The 17,398-nt window shown below is 35.6% G+C and overlaps 1 protein-coding gene across 1 annotated transcript in view; it reads right to left on the reverse strand.

The window, feature by feature from the left end:
* Positions 1-3,761: 3,761 nt before the first annotated feature.
* Positions 3,762-17,398, reverse strand: part of LOC139152165 (serine/threonine-protein phosphatase PP1-alpha-like) — a 118,945-nt gene continuing 105,308 nt past the window's right edge. Inside the window, exons 7-8 of the mRNA XM_070725286.1 lie at positions 7,789-7,932; positions 3,762-4,656 (exon numbers count right to left, since the gene is read on the reverse strand). Coding sequence (XP_070581387.1) covers positions 4,618-4,656; positions 7,789-7,932 — 183 coding nt within the window. The 3' untranslated portion in view covers positions 3,762-4,617. The remainder of the gene's footprint in view (positions 4,657-7,788; positions 7,933-17,398) is intronic.

The raw sequence follows: 17,398 nt of genomic DNA on the forward strand, positions 1-17,398 counted from the left end.
GCATAATAAGTAATCTGAGGAACGTTCAATAAATGACTCATCTCTGCCGGTAATGACCACTGAAGGAACTTTTGATTACATCACACATAACGATGCCCTCACTGCCTCTAGTGTCATGACGGCACATACTATACACATGGTTTGGTGGAATTTTCGAAATGCTATGGGATTGGGTATGTTGTTGTAATCAGCCATCAGCCATTTCGGATCATATAATGAAACAATTTAATGTGCACAAGAATGCAGCCACAGTATTTTATCTTTGTATCACATTTGAACAAAATCAGTCCATCGAGGGACAGTGACCTATGTTTATGTTTCAAAGACATAAAAAAATCACACCAAAATTGAAATCAAATGGCTGTCTCTTGACCATATGGATCATAGCACAAAATTAGTAGACATGCATATGTATGCCATAGTACTTTATCTTTGTACCAAGTCTCAACAACATTGGTTAAGGAATATTTGCATATGATTAAGCCTCAAAGACAAAAAAATCCAAAAATGACCATCGGGCAGAGATATTGGAAAAAATTTACAATCTGGCAGCCATATTGGAACATGTCACGAAGTAAATTGACATGTATGCCATAGTGCTTGATCTTTGTGCCAAGTTTGGACAAAATGGGTGTAATGACCTTTGAATTATGCTTCAAAGACATGCAAAATTCCAACAAAATGGCAGTTCTGCAGCCATATTGGATCCTATCGCAAGGTTAATTGATACATGCATATGCATGCCATAGTACGTGCTTTGCCTTTGTGCCAAGTTTGAACAAAATCGGTTCAAGGATGTTTGAGTTACGGTTCAAAGACATGAAAAAATCGCAAAAAAATGGCCACCTGTCAGCCATATTGGATCATTTCACAAAATAAATTGGTGTTCATATGAAGGGCATACTGTTTTGCTTTTGTGCCAAATTTGAACAGAATCGGTTCAAGAATGTCTGAGTTATGGTCCATAGACATGAAAAATCGCAACAAAATGGCCGCCTCACGCCCATATTGGATCGTATCGCAATATAATTTGACATGCATGTGTAGGCTATAGTGTTATGCCTTTGTGCCAAGTTTGAACAGAATCAGTTCGAGGATGTTTGAGTTATGGTTCAAAGACACGAAAAATCGCAAACAAAATGGCCGCCTCGCGGCCATATTGGATCGTATCGCAAACTAATTTGACATGCACATGTAGGCCATAGTGTTATGCCTTTGTGCCAAGTTTGAACAGAATCTGTTCAAGGATGTCTGAGTTATGGTCCAAAGACATGAAAAATCGCAACAAAATGGCCGCCTCGCGCCCATATTGGATTATATCGCAAAATTATTTGACATGGATATGAAAGCCATAGTGTTATGCCTTTGTGCCAAGTTTGAACATAATCTGCTCAAGGATGTCTGAGTATGGTCCAAAGACATGAAAAATCGCAACAAAATGGCCGCCTCGCGGCCAAATTCGATCGTATCACAAAATAAATCGACGTGCATCTGTAGGTCATAGTGCTATGCCTTTGTGCCAAGTTTGAACGAAATTGGTTCAGCAGTGTCTGAGAAACTGTTGATGACGGACGGACGGACGGACGGACGGACGCACAGACGGGACCCAATCTATAAGTCCCCGCCGGCTTTCGTCCGCGGGACTAAAAAACCAAATAACTGTAAAAATAACTTATCATTCATTGTCTCCAATCAAAGTCTGTAAACATTTTCCTCTATGATTTTTTGTGAATATGCAACTTTGTGGTCAACTTGCTGTATGTTTCAGGCGAGGCAACCACTTGTAATGTGTCAATGTGCGTCAAAGATCAAGCTGACAAAAACAGGAAAACGTGAACATTATTCTTGAGTCACGAAGTCAAAATTGCAGAATCTGATGTGAATGGGGTGGGGTGGGGGTGTGCTCTAACATATCCACTTCTCAATTATTTTGGTAGCGCATAAAGCTCATACACAATATAATCGATAACTATTTCATTCAGCAGGGTTCTGCGAAGCAACTTGTACTATTAAAACATTAAGGGGTGGACCATTTGATATCCTGGGGGGGGGGGGGGTCTGGAAGATTTAAAAAAAATTTTCCCAGCAGATACAAGGGAAAAAAAATTCTGCCTCAGATGACTTATGAAAAAAAAAACTGGCACGCTAATGTGGAAGACAAAAAAAAATCTATCACATCAGCAAGAACCTTTTGGGATGTAACTTTCCCATTTCCGTGCACTCTTCTTATCTTTCTTGGCTTTTCCACTTGCCTAAAATGCATCAAATGCATCGTGCTAGCCATGATTTTCATCATACAATTTCATTTTACGGCGTGCCCTTTGGGTGCGTAACTTTAATAATGAATAAGACATATTTTTCAGAGCCCCATTCTAGTGCAAAACTTTAATATATCAGACATACGTATATCTGTGATATATGTATGTTTAAAATTTTTGGCGTGCCCTTGACGTCATGCTAATACTGAATTCTCAGAGATGTAAGATTTTCCTGTCTCAAATTTTCACTCATTTTTGTTCATATGACTCTGAAAATGATTGGAAAGAAAGAGTTATCCTGAAAGAGTTATCCTGAAATATTGAGGTACTCGCCAATATTTTGCAAAATTAAATGAGAAAAAATGCTACGAAAATGTCGACAGGCTTACACAATTTGACTGTTTTCAGCAGAGGCATGTGATCCATCTGCAGATTATGCAACAGGCCCATATCACGTTAGGCCATGAGGGGATATCCACGCAATGCAGTACCAAACACACCTTAGCGCACACAGAGCGAGCAAACACAAAGTGAGTACCCCTACAACGTCAGCTCAGTAGTCTGTAATAGATCGCAGTCAACTATGGAACCTTGGTGAAAGGTTTAACACTGTGGCTAAGTCCCTTTTGATTTTTGTCAAAGCTCAAAATCGTTCTTCTACACCTCAACCTGAACCATGAACACCCCCACTAGTTTATGATTTGACCCATCATAATGGCATGACGTCATGGATCTTGACAGATGGAAGTAGACGTTGACAGGACTCATACTGGTTTTCAATTCTAATGCCTTTTCTGTCTATAAATAGACGAGAAGATAAAAATTCTGAAAATTGTACATAGACAAATTTTATTGAGTCTTAATAATCAGAAAATACTTCAATATTGTACTAGTTTCCAGATTTGTAAATATTCTAAACTTCCCCAGAAAGCTGAACATCAAACTAGTATTTTAATGTCAAATGCAGTTTCTTGTACTCCAAAAAGCATATTGAGATGACAGTATTCATCTCATACACTCAACCTTTACAAATGTAAAGTGAATTGTTATTATTAACAAGTGATTTCTGATCTAGACTAAAAGTCAAATTTAAACAAGGATTACAGTGGATTCAACATGTATAGACCCTGTGTTCATAAGCTAACAAACCTGAACCTTTTCTGACCAGAGGTTTCAGAGATGGTGTTGACAGGTGGTGATGTAAGGCAAACAAGTTATCTGTCTGATGCAATGTCTGACAAAAAATTCAGTGGCAATGTCAGAGCATCTGACCAGTAAGTTTCAAGTTTTCCAGGTTTTTACCAATTTTCACATTGTAAGGCTTGCATATTATTTTGAATTGCTTAAGTTCTTCATTACATAGTTATAAATATGCATTAAGTTTTTTTGTATCGTATACAAACAATAAACAGAGTGGACTTTTAGTTTTTGCACAGTGACACATACAAACATACATACCTATATTCAAATGTGCCAATAAATACAAGGGAGATCTTTGAGATGTTGAGTCTGCGATTGTAATACACCTAAAACAAAATAAGAACTTAAAATTCTATAAAATTACAAATACAAATTTTATGCTGATTTGAAATTAGTCTGATTGGCTTCAGGAGCACTTCAATCAAATACAGAAGCAATATGGGACCATAGAGTTTGAAAAGTAAATTGCATTCTAACTTGACAGATAGTGGCTCGGAGTTGGTGACTGGCAATTCACCCATTTGATGAAATTCCTTGATATTGATAGTTTGCAAGAAATTAAAGCTCTATTATTGATCTTTTTAAGATGACCAAGCTACTGAATATAGAAATAATAAATATGTGATAAACTGTAGTTTTGTCTTACATTCACTGATGAAATGTTAAATGGCAAGCATAACAATTTACAGCAATTATATCTTCAGTACTGTGATATACCTTTACCAGCTATTGTTCAGACAATTGTCTAGTCAATGAATGATGGATTATAATTAAAAAAATACATTTTTAACTATGTAATAAAAATACACAATAACTTTTACTTTTTCTAATTTTAATTTTTCAGTTAGAAATGGAATGTTATACACCCAACACTTCTTCATTTAAAATTCTACAAAAATGAAACTTTGCCATAAAAATGCATGAAAATATTTTTTGAAAGAAAGAGAAAGTTGCAACAAACTTCAAACAGAGTGTGACACTCTGTTCCAGTCATACATTGACAACAACTATTAAGGAATATCTAGACATTGAAAGTATATTAAATATACAACAATAAATGATGGTAAATTTTTCATGAAAATCTCAGTTAACTGCAGCAGAACAGAAACATGATGACACTTTCTTTGAAACCCTTTGTAGGAGATGTACTTTCAGCTGCTTACTTCTTTTTATTTTCAAGGAGTCTTCTATTATCTGGCTGTAATAGAAAAACAAAAATGTTGATGACAGCAAAAATGAGATGCATAGGATTTGTTCACACATAATGTAATATCTTGACTGCCTGCGTCAATATAATTGACATATTTTATATCACCATAAGTAGCTGCAACCTTGTTCTTAAAGGTATGGAAATCAATCCCAGAGCCTAGGAGTGGTACATGTAAACTGTGTATCTTTGCGTCAGAGGCGGAATAAACTACGAGTGTATCTATTCATCCAGGAAATCTTAATCCAGACAGCTATGTGTGTACGCACATAGAGCCAGTCAACGTTCGGGGCACAAAAAACAACATGAGGAACAAACAGGCAGTGGTTTTGAACAAATCAATGTACCCGGTACTTCACCGATGTCTGTAACTCCATACATGAAAATATTCGTAGCTTGATGCAATTTGAACTTAGCTCGTAACAAGGGACAGAGGAAAGCCCATGGAACTACAACTATAACAGCCACTCATGTAGTTGGCTTCTTTTTCCGTCTAATTTCAAAATTTCCAAAGAATTTAACTCTTCTCTGACTGGATCAAATTTTCTGAAATTTTCACATTATGTTCTTGAAATGATGTATAAAAAAAAAACTATTTTGTTTGGCAATAAAGTTCTTACATTTTGAATAAGAGGCATTTTAAGTTTGTTTATCATGATTTAAATCACTTTTATTTTGAGTGTCAGTCTTTCAACCCATGCCATTTTAGAATGCGGATAGATAATGCAAAATGAAATAGTAATTTTTTTTACATATAATCTTCTTTTAAGTGAAATATTTTATTTCAGAAAATATTATCAAGTTTTTGACTGGAATTACTCTTTATCATTAATACCAAAATTGAGGTTTTTCAACCCAGATATATACACTTACTTCATCCTTCGAGTAAACTACTGCTACCATACTAAACTTTAGAGTCTCTGCATTTTGAAAATATATATATAGAATGAGAGGGTTTCCTTGTCATCTTTGATAAGAAATATTTTTTGAAAAAATTGTAATGGCAACATGCAGCTCCACCTTAATAGAGGGTCTTCTCCTTCGTATATTTGAAGCACATGCATTGAAGAATCATTCATGTAAACAGCAGTATTATTAACCCTTAAGACGCCATAGACTTTCATGCAATATAGCCTCCCATGCCAAGAACTTTTTGAACCAATAAACTTGACATGTTACACTTCTTTTAGACAGGTACAGTGTGTTTCCTGTGATTGGAAGCCCAGCCAAACCACTATGAATTTCAAAGATCAGGAAATGGAGAAGCTTCGAGAAGTCTTTCCATGTTTGGTTTAGCAAATGGGGGGTGGGAAAATGGGCTTAAAATGCACATTTTTGGTTCAAAATGTATTGAAAATGAATAAAAGACTCTAAAAATAGATCTTATCGTCCAAAAACCTGCAAACTTTTACACATTTTAAATGTCATGAAAAGACACATATTTTGGTGAAAATTTTCAGCAGCGGAACTTATCAAATGTAAATAATAAACAAACAAACAATTGTTGATATTTGTCAATAATACAAATACCACATACCCTTCAACACAGCTACACAAAAGCATATAACACAAGTGAAATACAGCCCAAGACAATTTTAATCAGCAACATGATTGAATTTCGTAAACAACATCTTTTATTCATTTGTCGTTTATTTATTTATTTGTTTGTTTGTTTGTTTGTGTATTTCTTTCTGCATCAAAAGGTGAAACCATGTAACCAGGAAAAATCTTTGTTTTTATTTTTTTATTTGGATTCTGATTGCTATCAGATATAATTCAATTGTTGTTGTTCTGGAATGAATGTTGCCATTATAGTTAGAGAGGATATGTTTGAAAGATTTTGGCATTGCAAGTAAACACAAACAACTAATTTGATTGATATCATGAACAAGCTGCCATCTTACAAGGCAATTCAAATCAGAGCCTGTATTCAGCTACGAAATTAGCTACCCTGTGATTGGCAAACGACGAAAAATTTCACCACAAAAACGCACTACCTGAACTTCTGAGAAAATAAATTCGATTCAAGAACTAAATAAAATAAGTTTGAGGTACAATAAGAACGACATTCGCCTCTGAACGCTTTCGATAACCGTACTGGCCCTGACGTTTGATCGCGACGTCTCCGTAAATCATGACAGTCAATGTGAACACATACGAAAGTTTGATCACGTATTTTGACGAGCACGCAAACATAATTCGCCAGTAAATGAACAGAAACCAATAGATATGATATAAATAATTACATATCGGGTATATTTCGACAAAAGAATATGTTATAGACGTAGAATATGACGCGAGATCAACAGTTCGGAACGTGCCGTGTTGTACTTTTTGTACACACAAACCCGTGATCGGCGGCCATCTTGGCCGTCTCGATACACGGTGAAGAATGCCGCGATATCAAAGTTTACATGACATAAACAGACCTGATCGCTCCAAAATCACATATTAAATTAAGATTTCGTGAAAATCCTTTCAAATTTCTTCATCATTAGTGTTTTCGGCCTAGAAAACCGAACTGACATACTTTGAGCTTTCAGAGAGGCTGGTCAATGCGATGCTCCGTGGTGACGCCATTCAAGCCGCTGTTCAACTTCAAAATCACGTTCGGCCGATCAAAAAAAGTCTTCATTTTCTCAGAGATTATCCTCAAAAAATACCAAAATATGTCATTTCTATAAAGAAATGGCCAATAACTTGTCACAAAACGATCGTCTTTAGGATGTACAGCAGGAAAAAGCGTTCAGAATGTCTCTCACTTCGGCGGAGGCAGCGACCAGATCTGATTAGATATTCACGGTAAAAATAGTCGACCCGATTTCCTCGAAAGGTCGCTCAAATTACTGGAAATTGCCGTGGCTACAACTGATGATGTCATTATTTTAGTCCTTATATGGACCTGAAGTGGGTTCAAAGGGTAAGGAATGGATTTATTTGTCAGGTGACCTGTTAAACGCGGGAAATCAAGTTCCAAACTTTGCCTGAGCAAACCTCAGGCCGTGTACGGATATATCCGTGCATGGCGCTGAGCGTGAGTTGGGCGTGTACGGATATATACGGGCATGGCGTTTTAAGGGTTAAATGTCAAATTAAATGCACAATAATCCCTTTTATACTTACTGGTAAGATTGTAAAGGAACATGTCAGATCCTCAGACACAGTCATTACTCCACCCGCATTGTCAAATTCCCCACAATAGTTTGGGGCACTGAACAGAGTGACCAATTTTCTTTTCTGAAAGAATTGGTATCCATCTTCAACAACCTAATAATGAATGATTATTAAAGATAATACATAACATGAGACATATTTACTGAATAATAAGTCATCGTTGATGACAAAGTCCCCATTTGTTAATGGGTACTTTGATTACAAGTCCTTGGAGACGAAGGATAGAGTCCTGTTCATTAATTCAGTCTGTGATGAACAAATCATCGTTGATGACACAGTCCCAACTTGTTACAAGTCCATGGAGAGGATAGAGTCCTGTTCATTAATTGTGTTTGTGAAAAAGAATGGGTTCCATAGTGTTGGAAAGGTAAAACCAATGTGGGCTGCCACCCTAATTACAAAAGGTCATTAAGTAAGTCAAGCAGTAAGTAATCAAAAGGATTACAGCACTGTAAGATCAACATCTGTACCAAGTTTCATCAAATTTGATGAAGTATTTCTGGACATATCACTCTAATTAGGAAAGTTCATTGAATATGAAAATTAAAAATCAATTTATAACATGAAACTGCTCAGTGTCTTCATTCAAATGTTAAAGCAATGTGATCTCAAGATCTGTACTAAGTTTCATGAAATTTGATGGCCCATTTATTGAAATATCAGCCTAATTATGAAAATTCATTAAATGTGTGAAACAGCTGTCAATTTACATTGTACTACTATATATCTTTGCATGCCATAACACTGCTGGATGATTAACATCTGTACAACATTTCATCAAATTTGATGCAGCATATCATACAAATTATGAAAGTTAATCAAATATGCAAATTAGCAATCAATTGACATGATACTGCTTAATGGTCTTAATACAGTATTGCAGTATTAAGAGATCAACATGTGTACCACGTTTCATTAAACTTAATACAATTCTTCTGGAGATAGGCCGTTAATTAGGAATGTGCATTCATTATGCAAATGAGAAATTAATTTGTATGACACTTGTAAGCATCTTTGTACCCTATTATGAGACTGTGTGCTAAAGATCTATACCAAGTTTCATCAAGACATATCACCCTAATAACAAAAATTCATCAAATATGTAAAGTAGCAATTAATTGATACAATACTGATAGATCTCATTGTGTGCTATCAAAGCTGTGTGTGATGAACATCTTTAACATTTTCACCGCGAAAGGGCGCATTCTGTGCCAACGGCTAGACTGCGGGAGGCGCGTAAACACGCCAAGAACGTACGCGTTTATATGTGTTCGATATACGTTGGCTTTGTCTGATCTACATCATGTTTGTTGACTATTTCCTCAAGCCTAGTGTAGCGTACGAGGTAGAGGTCAAACCTAAATGAGCATGTGCGCCAAATTTGTAAACAAATGCCGCCATACTCGGTCATTTGTCCACTGTGATTTGTTAAAGGATTGTGTGATAGGTTGTTGTTTTTATGTCAGAGGGTATTTAAAAATGGCGACGCAGGCAGTTTAACACCGACTAAGCCCTTGAACATGTTTTTCTAGACATGAATAGTGGAATTGTCATTGATCGTGAAACTGAACTCGACGGAGATAGCGGAGGTCAACTTTCAAATTACAACTCTAATACCGAACTTGAATATATTCCTGAACCAGTTGAGCAAAGACCCTTTTGCCATGTTCCAGGCGTTCATTGTCACTGAATCTTGCATATGATGTATGTGAATGTATAGTGACTAAACCTGAGTTGAAAATAAACTGAAAAATGTTCCGTTTTTGTCGGAGACACATATGTTTCAAAATGTGTTCCCTCTAGGACCAATTGCCCCCTCTTTGCATATGTCACGAAATGTCGATCATGATTATTCAAATTTATCACACGGTCAAAGCGATGCTTTGAGAATTCAAAAACTCCCGTCCAGTGTATGCAAATGGCTGCATCATCAGTAATCCCTCTATTGTGTGCCCATGGTCCTGAAGTTCCTGTTAAATGCTTTACACCACAGTTAGATAGCTGTCAGATCAGTATCTGCAGCTCATATCATCAAATTTGGTGCAGTTATTTTTGAGTTATATGACAAATTACACAAAATTGGAGATTTCATTATAATAATATCATTTACTAGTTCATCTGTAGGACCCTGTATATCAAATTCCAAAGCTATCAGAAGAGTAGTGTTCTAAATATATATTTTTTGACCAAAAATGGCAAAAATTGCCCCAAAAATACAAAATTACAGATTTCATCAGAAATTCAATATATTACTTTGTTCATCTGTAGAAACATGTATACCAAATTTCAAAGCTATCAGACTAGTACTTTTTGAGAAACACATTTATTGACCAAAAATGACAAAAAATGCCTTAATAATAATAATAATAATAATAATAATAATAATAATAACCAGATATGAACTGAATGTGCTCACGTGTTTTACAACAGATTCATTAATAGTAGTACGCTTCACAGTACAAAGACTAAAAAATTTTAGCATTTACTCAACAGAACACATTGACCTACTAATGTGACCCCTGAATGAAGGAATGACTTTGAGTTTGACAAATTACAAACTCAGTTATCAAGCATTGAAATTGACTGCTGATGACTCGATCGACATGTATTGACATTTGTCAGACACTACTGGACGCATGAAATAATACAGTATGACATGAATTACTGCATACTTTTTGACTGTAATAAAGTTGTGTAAAATAATTGTACCTTTGACCAGTCTCATACTAAAGTGACAAACAACGGGCAAGATGCTACGCAACATTTGCAGACCTCAGGATAATCACTAACCAAAACACAAGCGACCTAATGGCCGATATAGCTCCCCTGTGTTTATGTAGAGAATAACTATTTTTTACACATGTTGATGAACGATAAGGAACGGAACTGAATTTCCATCAGCTATTCCGCGATCTGTGATTGATCATGATATTGGATCTGAACCGGGGAAAGCAGGTATCGTAAATGTTTGTTGTTGAATGCTCCAAATGGTTAATACACAGTAGAAGTTGCTCTTACTTTGAACATTTTTTCTGCGACGAAACAACTGGGTCATTTTATAAGTCTGTGTTAGAATTCAGTTTTCAAAAATAGCAAAGGCCTCTTGGCATTTGCTGTCAAGATAAGCATCATATTTGACATTTTAGTATGAACGTCATTTTTTTTCATTAACATGCAAAATAAATATTTGTCTGCACTTTCCGTAAGAATGATGAAAATAAAACCTGCTAATGTTACATTGCATACTTGAAAGTCACACTAATTTATATGAATTATGGTTCAGACTTCAAGCTGAAACAACAACCACACATGCAACATTAAAATTGGTCCAAATTTCAGGCAGCGGTATCTGATGTTGTACGTGCAATTATTTAGTGAGGCATCATCTTTGATGACACAGACCCCCAGTTTTTCATCTAGGATGCTACACCAAGGGGGGACTGGTCCCCCTCTGCAGGAATTTTTGAGGGGGATTTTAAAATTTTGGGGGGGATATAACTGAAACATATAATCACGACTTTACACATTAGTTTTAATGTTGCAGTGATGTCACTTGTGATACACATACTACAAGCCATAAATCACTTGCTTATACAATCCAAGTTGCTGGCTGCAAACACCATCCTCTATAAGATTTTTTCAAAAGTCAACAAATTGGAGTATCTCTGTTGTGAATGTATGTAGAGCTTAGACGAGTGGCGGGCGGCTCATTAATATTCATAAGCATTAATATTCCAGGAAAAATAGTAGCGTATTTTGTATGCTACAATATTCTGTATGTTTGTTCGTACATATTTTGTATGTTTGCTTTCTTGTGGCTTAAAAGTACATTCAAACATAATAACAACAGCTAGCCATTCCACTGCGCATGTACCTTCAAGGGAATTTTTTCATTTTTAACTGAACTGTGTGTACTTACACAAAGCAAGAAAAAATCTTTAGTAGTTATAAAGGAATGTTTTTCTATCTTCTGAAAAAAATAATATACTTGTTTGTCACGTTTTTACTGTGCTTATATCATCCCTAACCACTGTAGAGTTTGGATCAAGATTGCCCTATACAAACCAGTTAGCTGTATTTTTCTAGTGACCTAGCTGGTCTTGTAGTCTTGTGCGCAGACTCAGTAGAGTTTAAACGAACAACTTAGGAGGTCAGATTAATCTGTATGCCGTGTTTTGAATGTGGAGTTTCTCGATGTCAGATTCACTCCAAGTGCTTTTTGTCAGTCATTTTACAGTGGGACAATAACAAAAAGAAAGGTTGGTTGTCACCAACAGATAACTTTAGGGTTTATTTGGCAGAAAAACAAGTCAATTTTTGTTCACTGAATTCAATAACCGGGCCCATTGACACTACAGTTTCAAGAGTTTGCTTGTGTCATTGCATGCAATCCCGTCAAAGTGCCAATGCCATGCCATTCACTGAACTGAACACGTTTCTGTAACAGAAAAGTCCAATTTCCGTGTCAATTTTTGCTACCAGAATTATTTTCATAGTGTTATGGACATTCATACTATGCACAAAAACTTCAGTTTGTCTCCTTTTCTCGATCGTAACAGAGATAAGGGACTGGACACAAATTACAGGGGGGGGTGGGCCGGTGTTTTTTGGGGGTGGGTCGCCATTTTTCGCGCAAGCATTTTTGAAGGGTCATAAAATTTTGTGCAAGCCTATGGGGAGGGTCACCTTTTTCATGCATCAAAGCTGAAATTGCATGTGCACGTTATGGAATACTGAAAAAAGAAAAAATACCTCCTGGCACTTTCATTTTCTGCCATTACCATTTTCGGCGCGCCCTTCGGGCGCAAATTTCAGGTATAATAAACAATGTATTGATGATCCAAGCAGCCACTTGATTTAAGTTGTCATGATTTCTACTTATTCAACACTATTGTGCATAACTGTCCCCTATAATAACTCTTTCAATAACAATTTGGGAGATTACTTATTTGACATCATTCTCCCATTGACAATACATTGGGTATAGGTCGGTGTCAAACGTTCATGTCGCTGTATGTACATTTTTTAATTTTTTGAGGACATTGACAGAATACAAACTGTTCAGAATAGTGCATAGTGTCATCAATAACAACTGGAAGCTTCAGGTCGAACAACTTTTGAATAACAATTTAGGATCAGATAACCTATGAGTTATTTGTAGTTTCCTCATAGCCTACAATGTATAGTGAATCAACATTTTGGTGAAATTCCAAAACAAATTTCTTGCACAACCATTGACTTGAAACCACTCTAGTCTAATCATGAATATTAATACTAATAATTAGGTGTACATAAATGCACAGGTTTACCAAGTTTTGTATTGGAAAAAAATTATTCATAGTTTCATATAGACTGCCATGTATAGTGAATGGACATTTCAGTGAAATTCCAAAATCAAATTTCTTGCACACCCATTGACTTGAAACTACTCTAGTCTAATCATGAACATTAATACCAATAATCAAGTGTACATAAATGCACAGATTTTCCTATTTTTTTATTGGAAAAAAATTATTCATAGTTTCATCATAGACTGCCATGTATAGTGAATCGACATTTAAGTGATATGCCAAAATCAAATTTCTTGCACAACCATTGACTTGAAACCACTCTAGTCTATCATGAACATTAGTACCAATAATTCAGTGTACATAAATGCACAGATTTACCTATTTTTGTATTGGAAAAAAATTATTCATAGGGTTTCACCATAGACTGCCATGTATAGTGAATCAACATTTCGGTGAAATTCCAAAATCAAATTTCTTACACACACATGGACTTGTAACCACTCTAGTCTAATCAAGAACATAAATATCAATAATCAAGCATACATAAATACACAGATTTGCCAAGTTTTGTATTTAAAAAAAATTATTCATAGTTTCTTCATAGACTACAATGTATAATGGATCCACATTTCATGCGAAATTCCAAAAACAAAGTTATTGTACACAGATGCACGTGTTACCACCCTCTTCTAATCAAGCACAATTATGTCAATTATTCAGGGTCATATATACACAAATAGTGCATATTTTTAATTCTGAAATTTTTTTTACAGTTTTGTCATAGACTCCCATGTATAGTGGATCAACATTTTATGCGAAATTCCAAAAACAAAGTTATTGTACACAGATGCACATTTACCACCCTCTTCAATCAAGCACAATTATGTCAATTATTGAGGTCCATATATGCACAAATAGTGCAAATTTTTAATTCTGAAAATTTTTTGACAGTGTTGTCATAGACTCCCATGTATAGTTTTGTCATAGACTCCCATGTATAGTGGATCAACATTTTGACAGAAATTCCAAAATCAAATATCTTGTTCACATGTGCACTTGTAAACAACCCATGCTAATCAAGTATATCTATATCAGTTATTAAACATCTGTATATGAACAGATATAGCTAGTTTTATACTGGAAAATACACGTTCGTAGTTTTCTTATAGTCGACTACATGTATAGTGAATCAACATTATCGATAAAATCTAAAAATTACATTTTTTGTACAGGCATGCACTTTTTACCTGCCACTTCAAGCAAAGTACATTTACATGAATTATCACACACATATGATTTGATATTTCTTGGACAACGCGTTATATCGGCCACATTTTGCCTTCCTTTCGGGAGGGCGACTTAAAAAGTATAGCAAGTCAGAAGGGGGTCTTTAACACATTGCGGTTTTTTTGGGGGGTATTGAGTAACAGGGGAGGGTCACTTATTTCATGCACGGATAAGGGGAGGGTCACTAATTTTTGTGCATGAACTTTTGAAGGGTCACTATTTTTTACGCAGCAGTTTTTCGAAAAACACCGCCCACCCCCCCTCTGTAATTTATGTCCAGTCCCTAGACACACAAACCTTATAAGCTAGGTCATGAACTTTTGTGAACGTAACTCTCAATGGGCTGAAAGGCTTTCATATGCTAAATCAGTGTACGGAAAGTACAAAAAGTATCAAAATCGAACTAAAATTAGTCCCTTTCATGTAAATGTTCTTGCTACACTATACAATGCCTGTTGCCAAAGTATTAACAGGTGCCGATAACGGGTCATATCGAAGTGTGACACCCATGATATTTGATATGCCATTCCAGCCAGCTAGCTCAGTGCAGTACGCGATGGGTCGATCATCGCCCCTTCTATGTACAATTGACGGGCGCGCACACCAAAGAGGGGAATCGCACAATCGCGCAGCCTAGATGAAACACTGGACCCCACTTGTTAATTGGTACTTTAATTACAAGTCCTTGGAGAGGATAGAGCCCTCTTCATTAATTAGGTCTCTGATTAAAAATACTGCGATACAGATGGGTCGAGAATGAGTTCCATAGTGGTGAAAACATAAAACCACTGAATACTGCCATCCTAATTCCTAAAGGTCATTAAATGAGTCAATTAGTAATTAATGGACAGGATGTTGCCAAACATTTTTGCATCTTATCATAATACTGACAGATTATCACATATTTCATAAAGTTTGATGCAGTGCTTCTGGACATTCACCCTAAAATCAAAACTTCATCATGTAAATGCACATTAGCATTTATAAACGATACCACTAAGTGTCATTGAATTTTACAACACTATGAGATCAACATCTGTACCACGTTTCATCAAATTTGATGCAGTATTTGTGGACATATCACTTTAATTAGGAAAGCTCATTACATACGGTATATAAATGCAATTACAAATTAATTACCATGACACTCATAAATATCTTTATTCACTGTTAAAGCAATATGAGCTTAACATCTGTACCAAGTTTCATGAAATTTGATGCGATATTTCTTGACATATCAGTCTAATTACAAAAATTCAATAACTGACGTGATACTGCTACATGTCATGAAACAAATTGATGTGCGTATGTATGACATAGGTCAATGTCCTTGTACCAAATTTGAATAATATTGGTGGAAATATGTCCCAGTTATGGTTTTGTTCATGTAAAAAAGTAACAAAATGGCCAACAGGCAGCCATTTTGCATTGGATTGTGAAACCAATAGACATGCATCCTTATGACATATGTCAATGTCATTGTACCAACTTCGAATAAAATCGGTCGATACATGTCTGACTTATGGCTCCGGACATGAAAACATAGGGCCAATGTCCCTGGAGCTACTATAGACATGGATACAAAACTAAGTATTTCCTGACTGTATGATATCTCATTAAGCTCATCCTAGGGATCTGTATACCAAATATTAAAGCTGTCTGACAAGCGGTTTTGAAAAAAGCGACCTAACAGTCCACTAGAGCTCTGCTGTGTATGTAGAGAATAACTTTTTGTGACACATGTGATGATGATGAAGGTGGATATCTTTGATAGCTCATTTCAGGATGGCCTGACCAAAAAAGGCAAAGTTAGCTGCAAAAATACAAAACTGAAGATTTCATCATAATTTCAACATATTAAATTAAGATAAACCCTCGGAACCTGTATACCAAACATCAAAGCTATCAGATGAGTAACATTTGAGAAACAAAGATTTTGGCCAAAAATGGCAAAAATTGACCCAGAAATACAAATATTGAAGACCTTATCAAATTTCAATATCTTACACAAAGACAACCTCTTGGAACCTGTATACCAAATATCAAAGGTATCAGACAATTACTTATAAAGAAACAATTTTTTTGACCAAAAATGGCAAAAATTGACCAAAAAATCCAAAATTGCAGATTACAAAATTGCAGATTTCATCAAAATTTCAATATATCACATTTATTTTATCTGTAGGAACCTGTATACCAAATTTCAAAGCTATCGAACCCATAATTTTTGAAAAACACATTTTTTGACCAAAAATGGCAAAAATTGGCCAAAAATTGTAAATTGTAGATTTCATCATAGTTTGACTATTTTGCTCATACCTATAAAACTGAATACAAAATATCAAAGCTGTCAGATGAGGTTGAGACTTGCTAGAGTTATGGCTCTCAACATAAAAAAATACATAACAAAATGGTCACCGAGTGGCCATATTGGATCATATTGTGAAACAAATCAACATACATATATGTATAACATAAGTCAATGTTCTTGAACCAACTTTGAATAAAATCGCTTGATACATGTCTGAGTTATTGTTCCTGACATGAAGAAATCGTAAAAAAATGGTCGCCATGTAGCCACATTCAATCTTATCAAAAAATACCGCAATTATACGGTGTCGCTCAAATTTGATCAGAATTGGTACATACCAGTATGGGTACCAAAGATCAACAATAAATGTTGTTTCTATCTGTTCAGTGCAGGAAAATTCTACGTTGATGTTATGACAATGATTTCTGCACAGTACAACCAGAAAAACAACAAGAAATATTTAAACCAGAAAAACAAGAATGACAAAAGTAATTAAGGTCTGAAACTTTAGGTACTGGAGGTCAACTTTAGCAACATGCATAGCAGAAAGGCAGCTAGCCCCCTTACTGCCTTAGTTTGACCATAGACGGTCTTCCTCCCCTCTACTGACGGTCTTCCTCCCCTCTACTGTCTATGGTTTGAGCAGGTCTGTTAATATGTAACAGTTCAT

Source organism: Ptychodera flava, chromosome 15, assembly GCF_041260155.1.
Source record: "Ptychodera flava strain L36383 chromosome 15, AS_Pfla_20210202, whole genome shotgun sequence".
NCBI lineage: Eukaryota > Metazoa > Hemichordata > Enteropneusta > Ptychoderidae > Ptychodera > Ptychodera flava.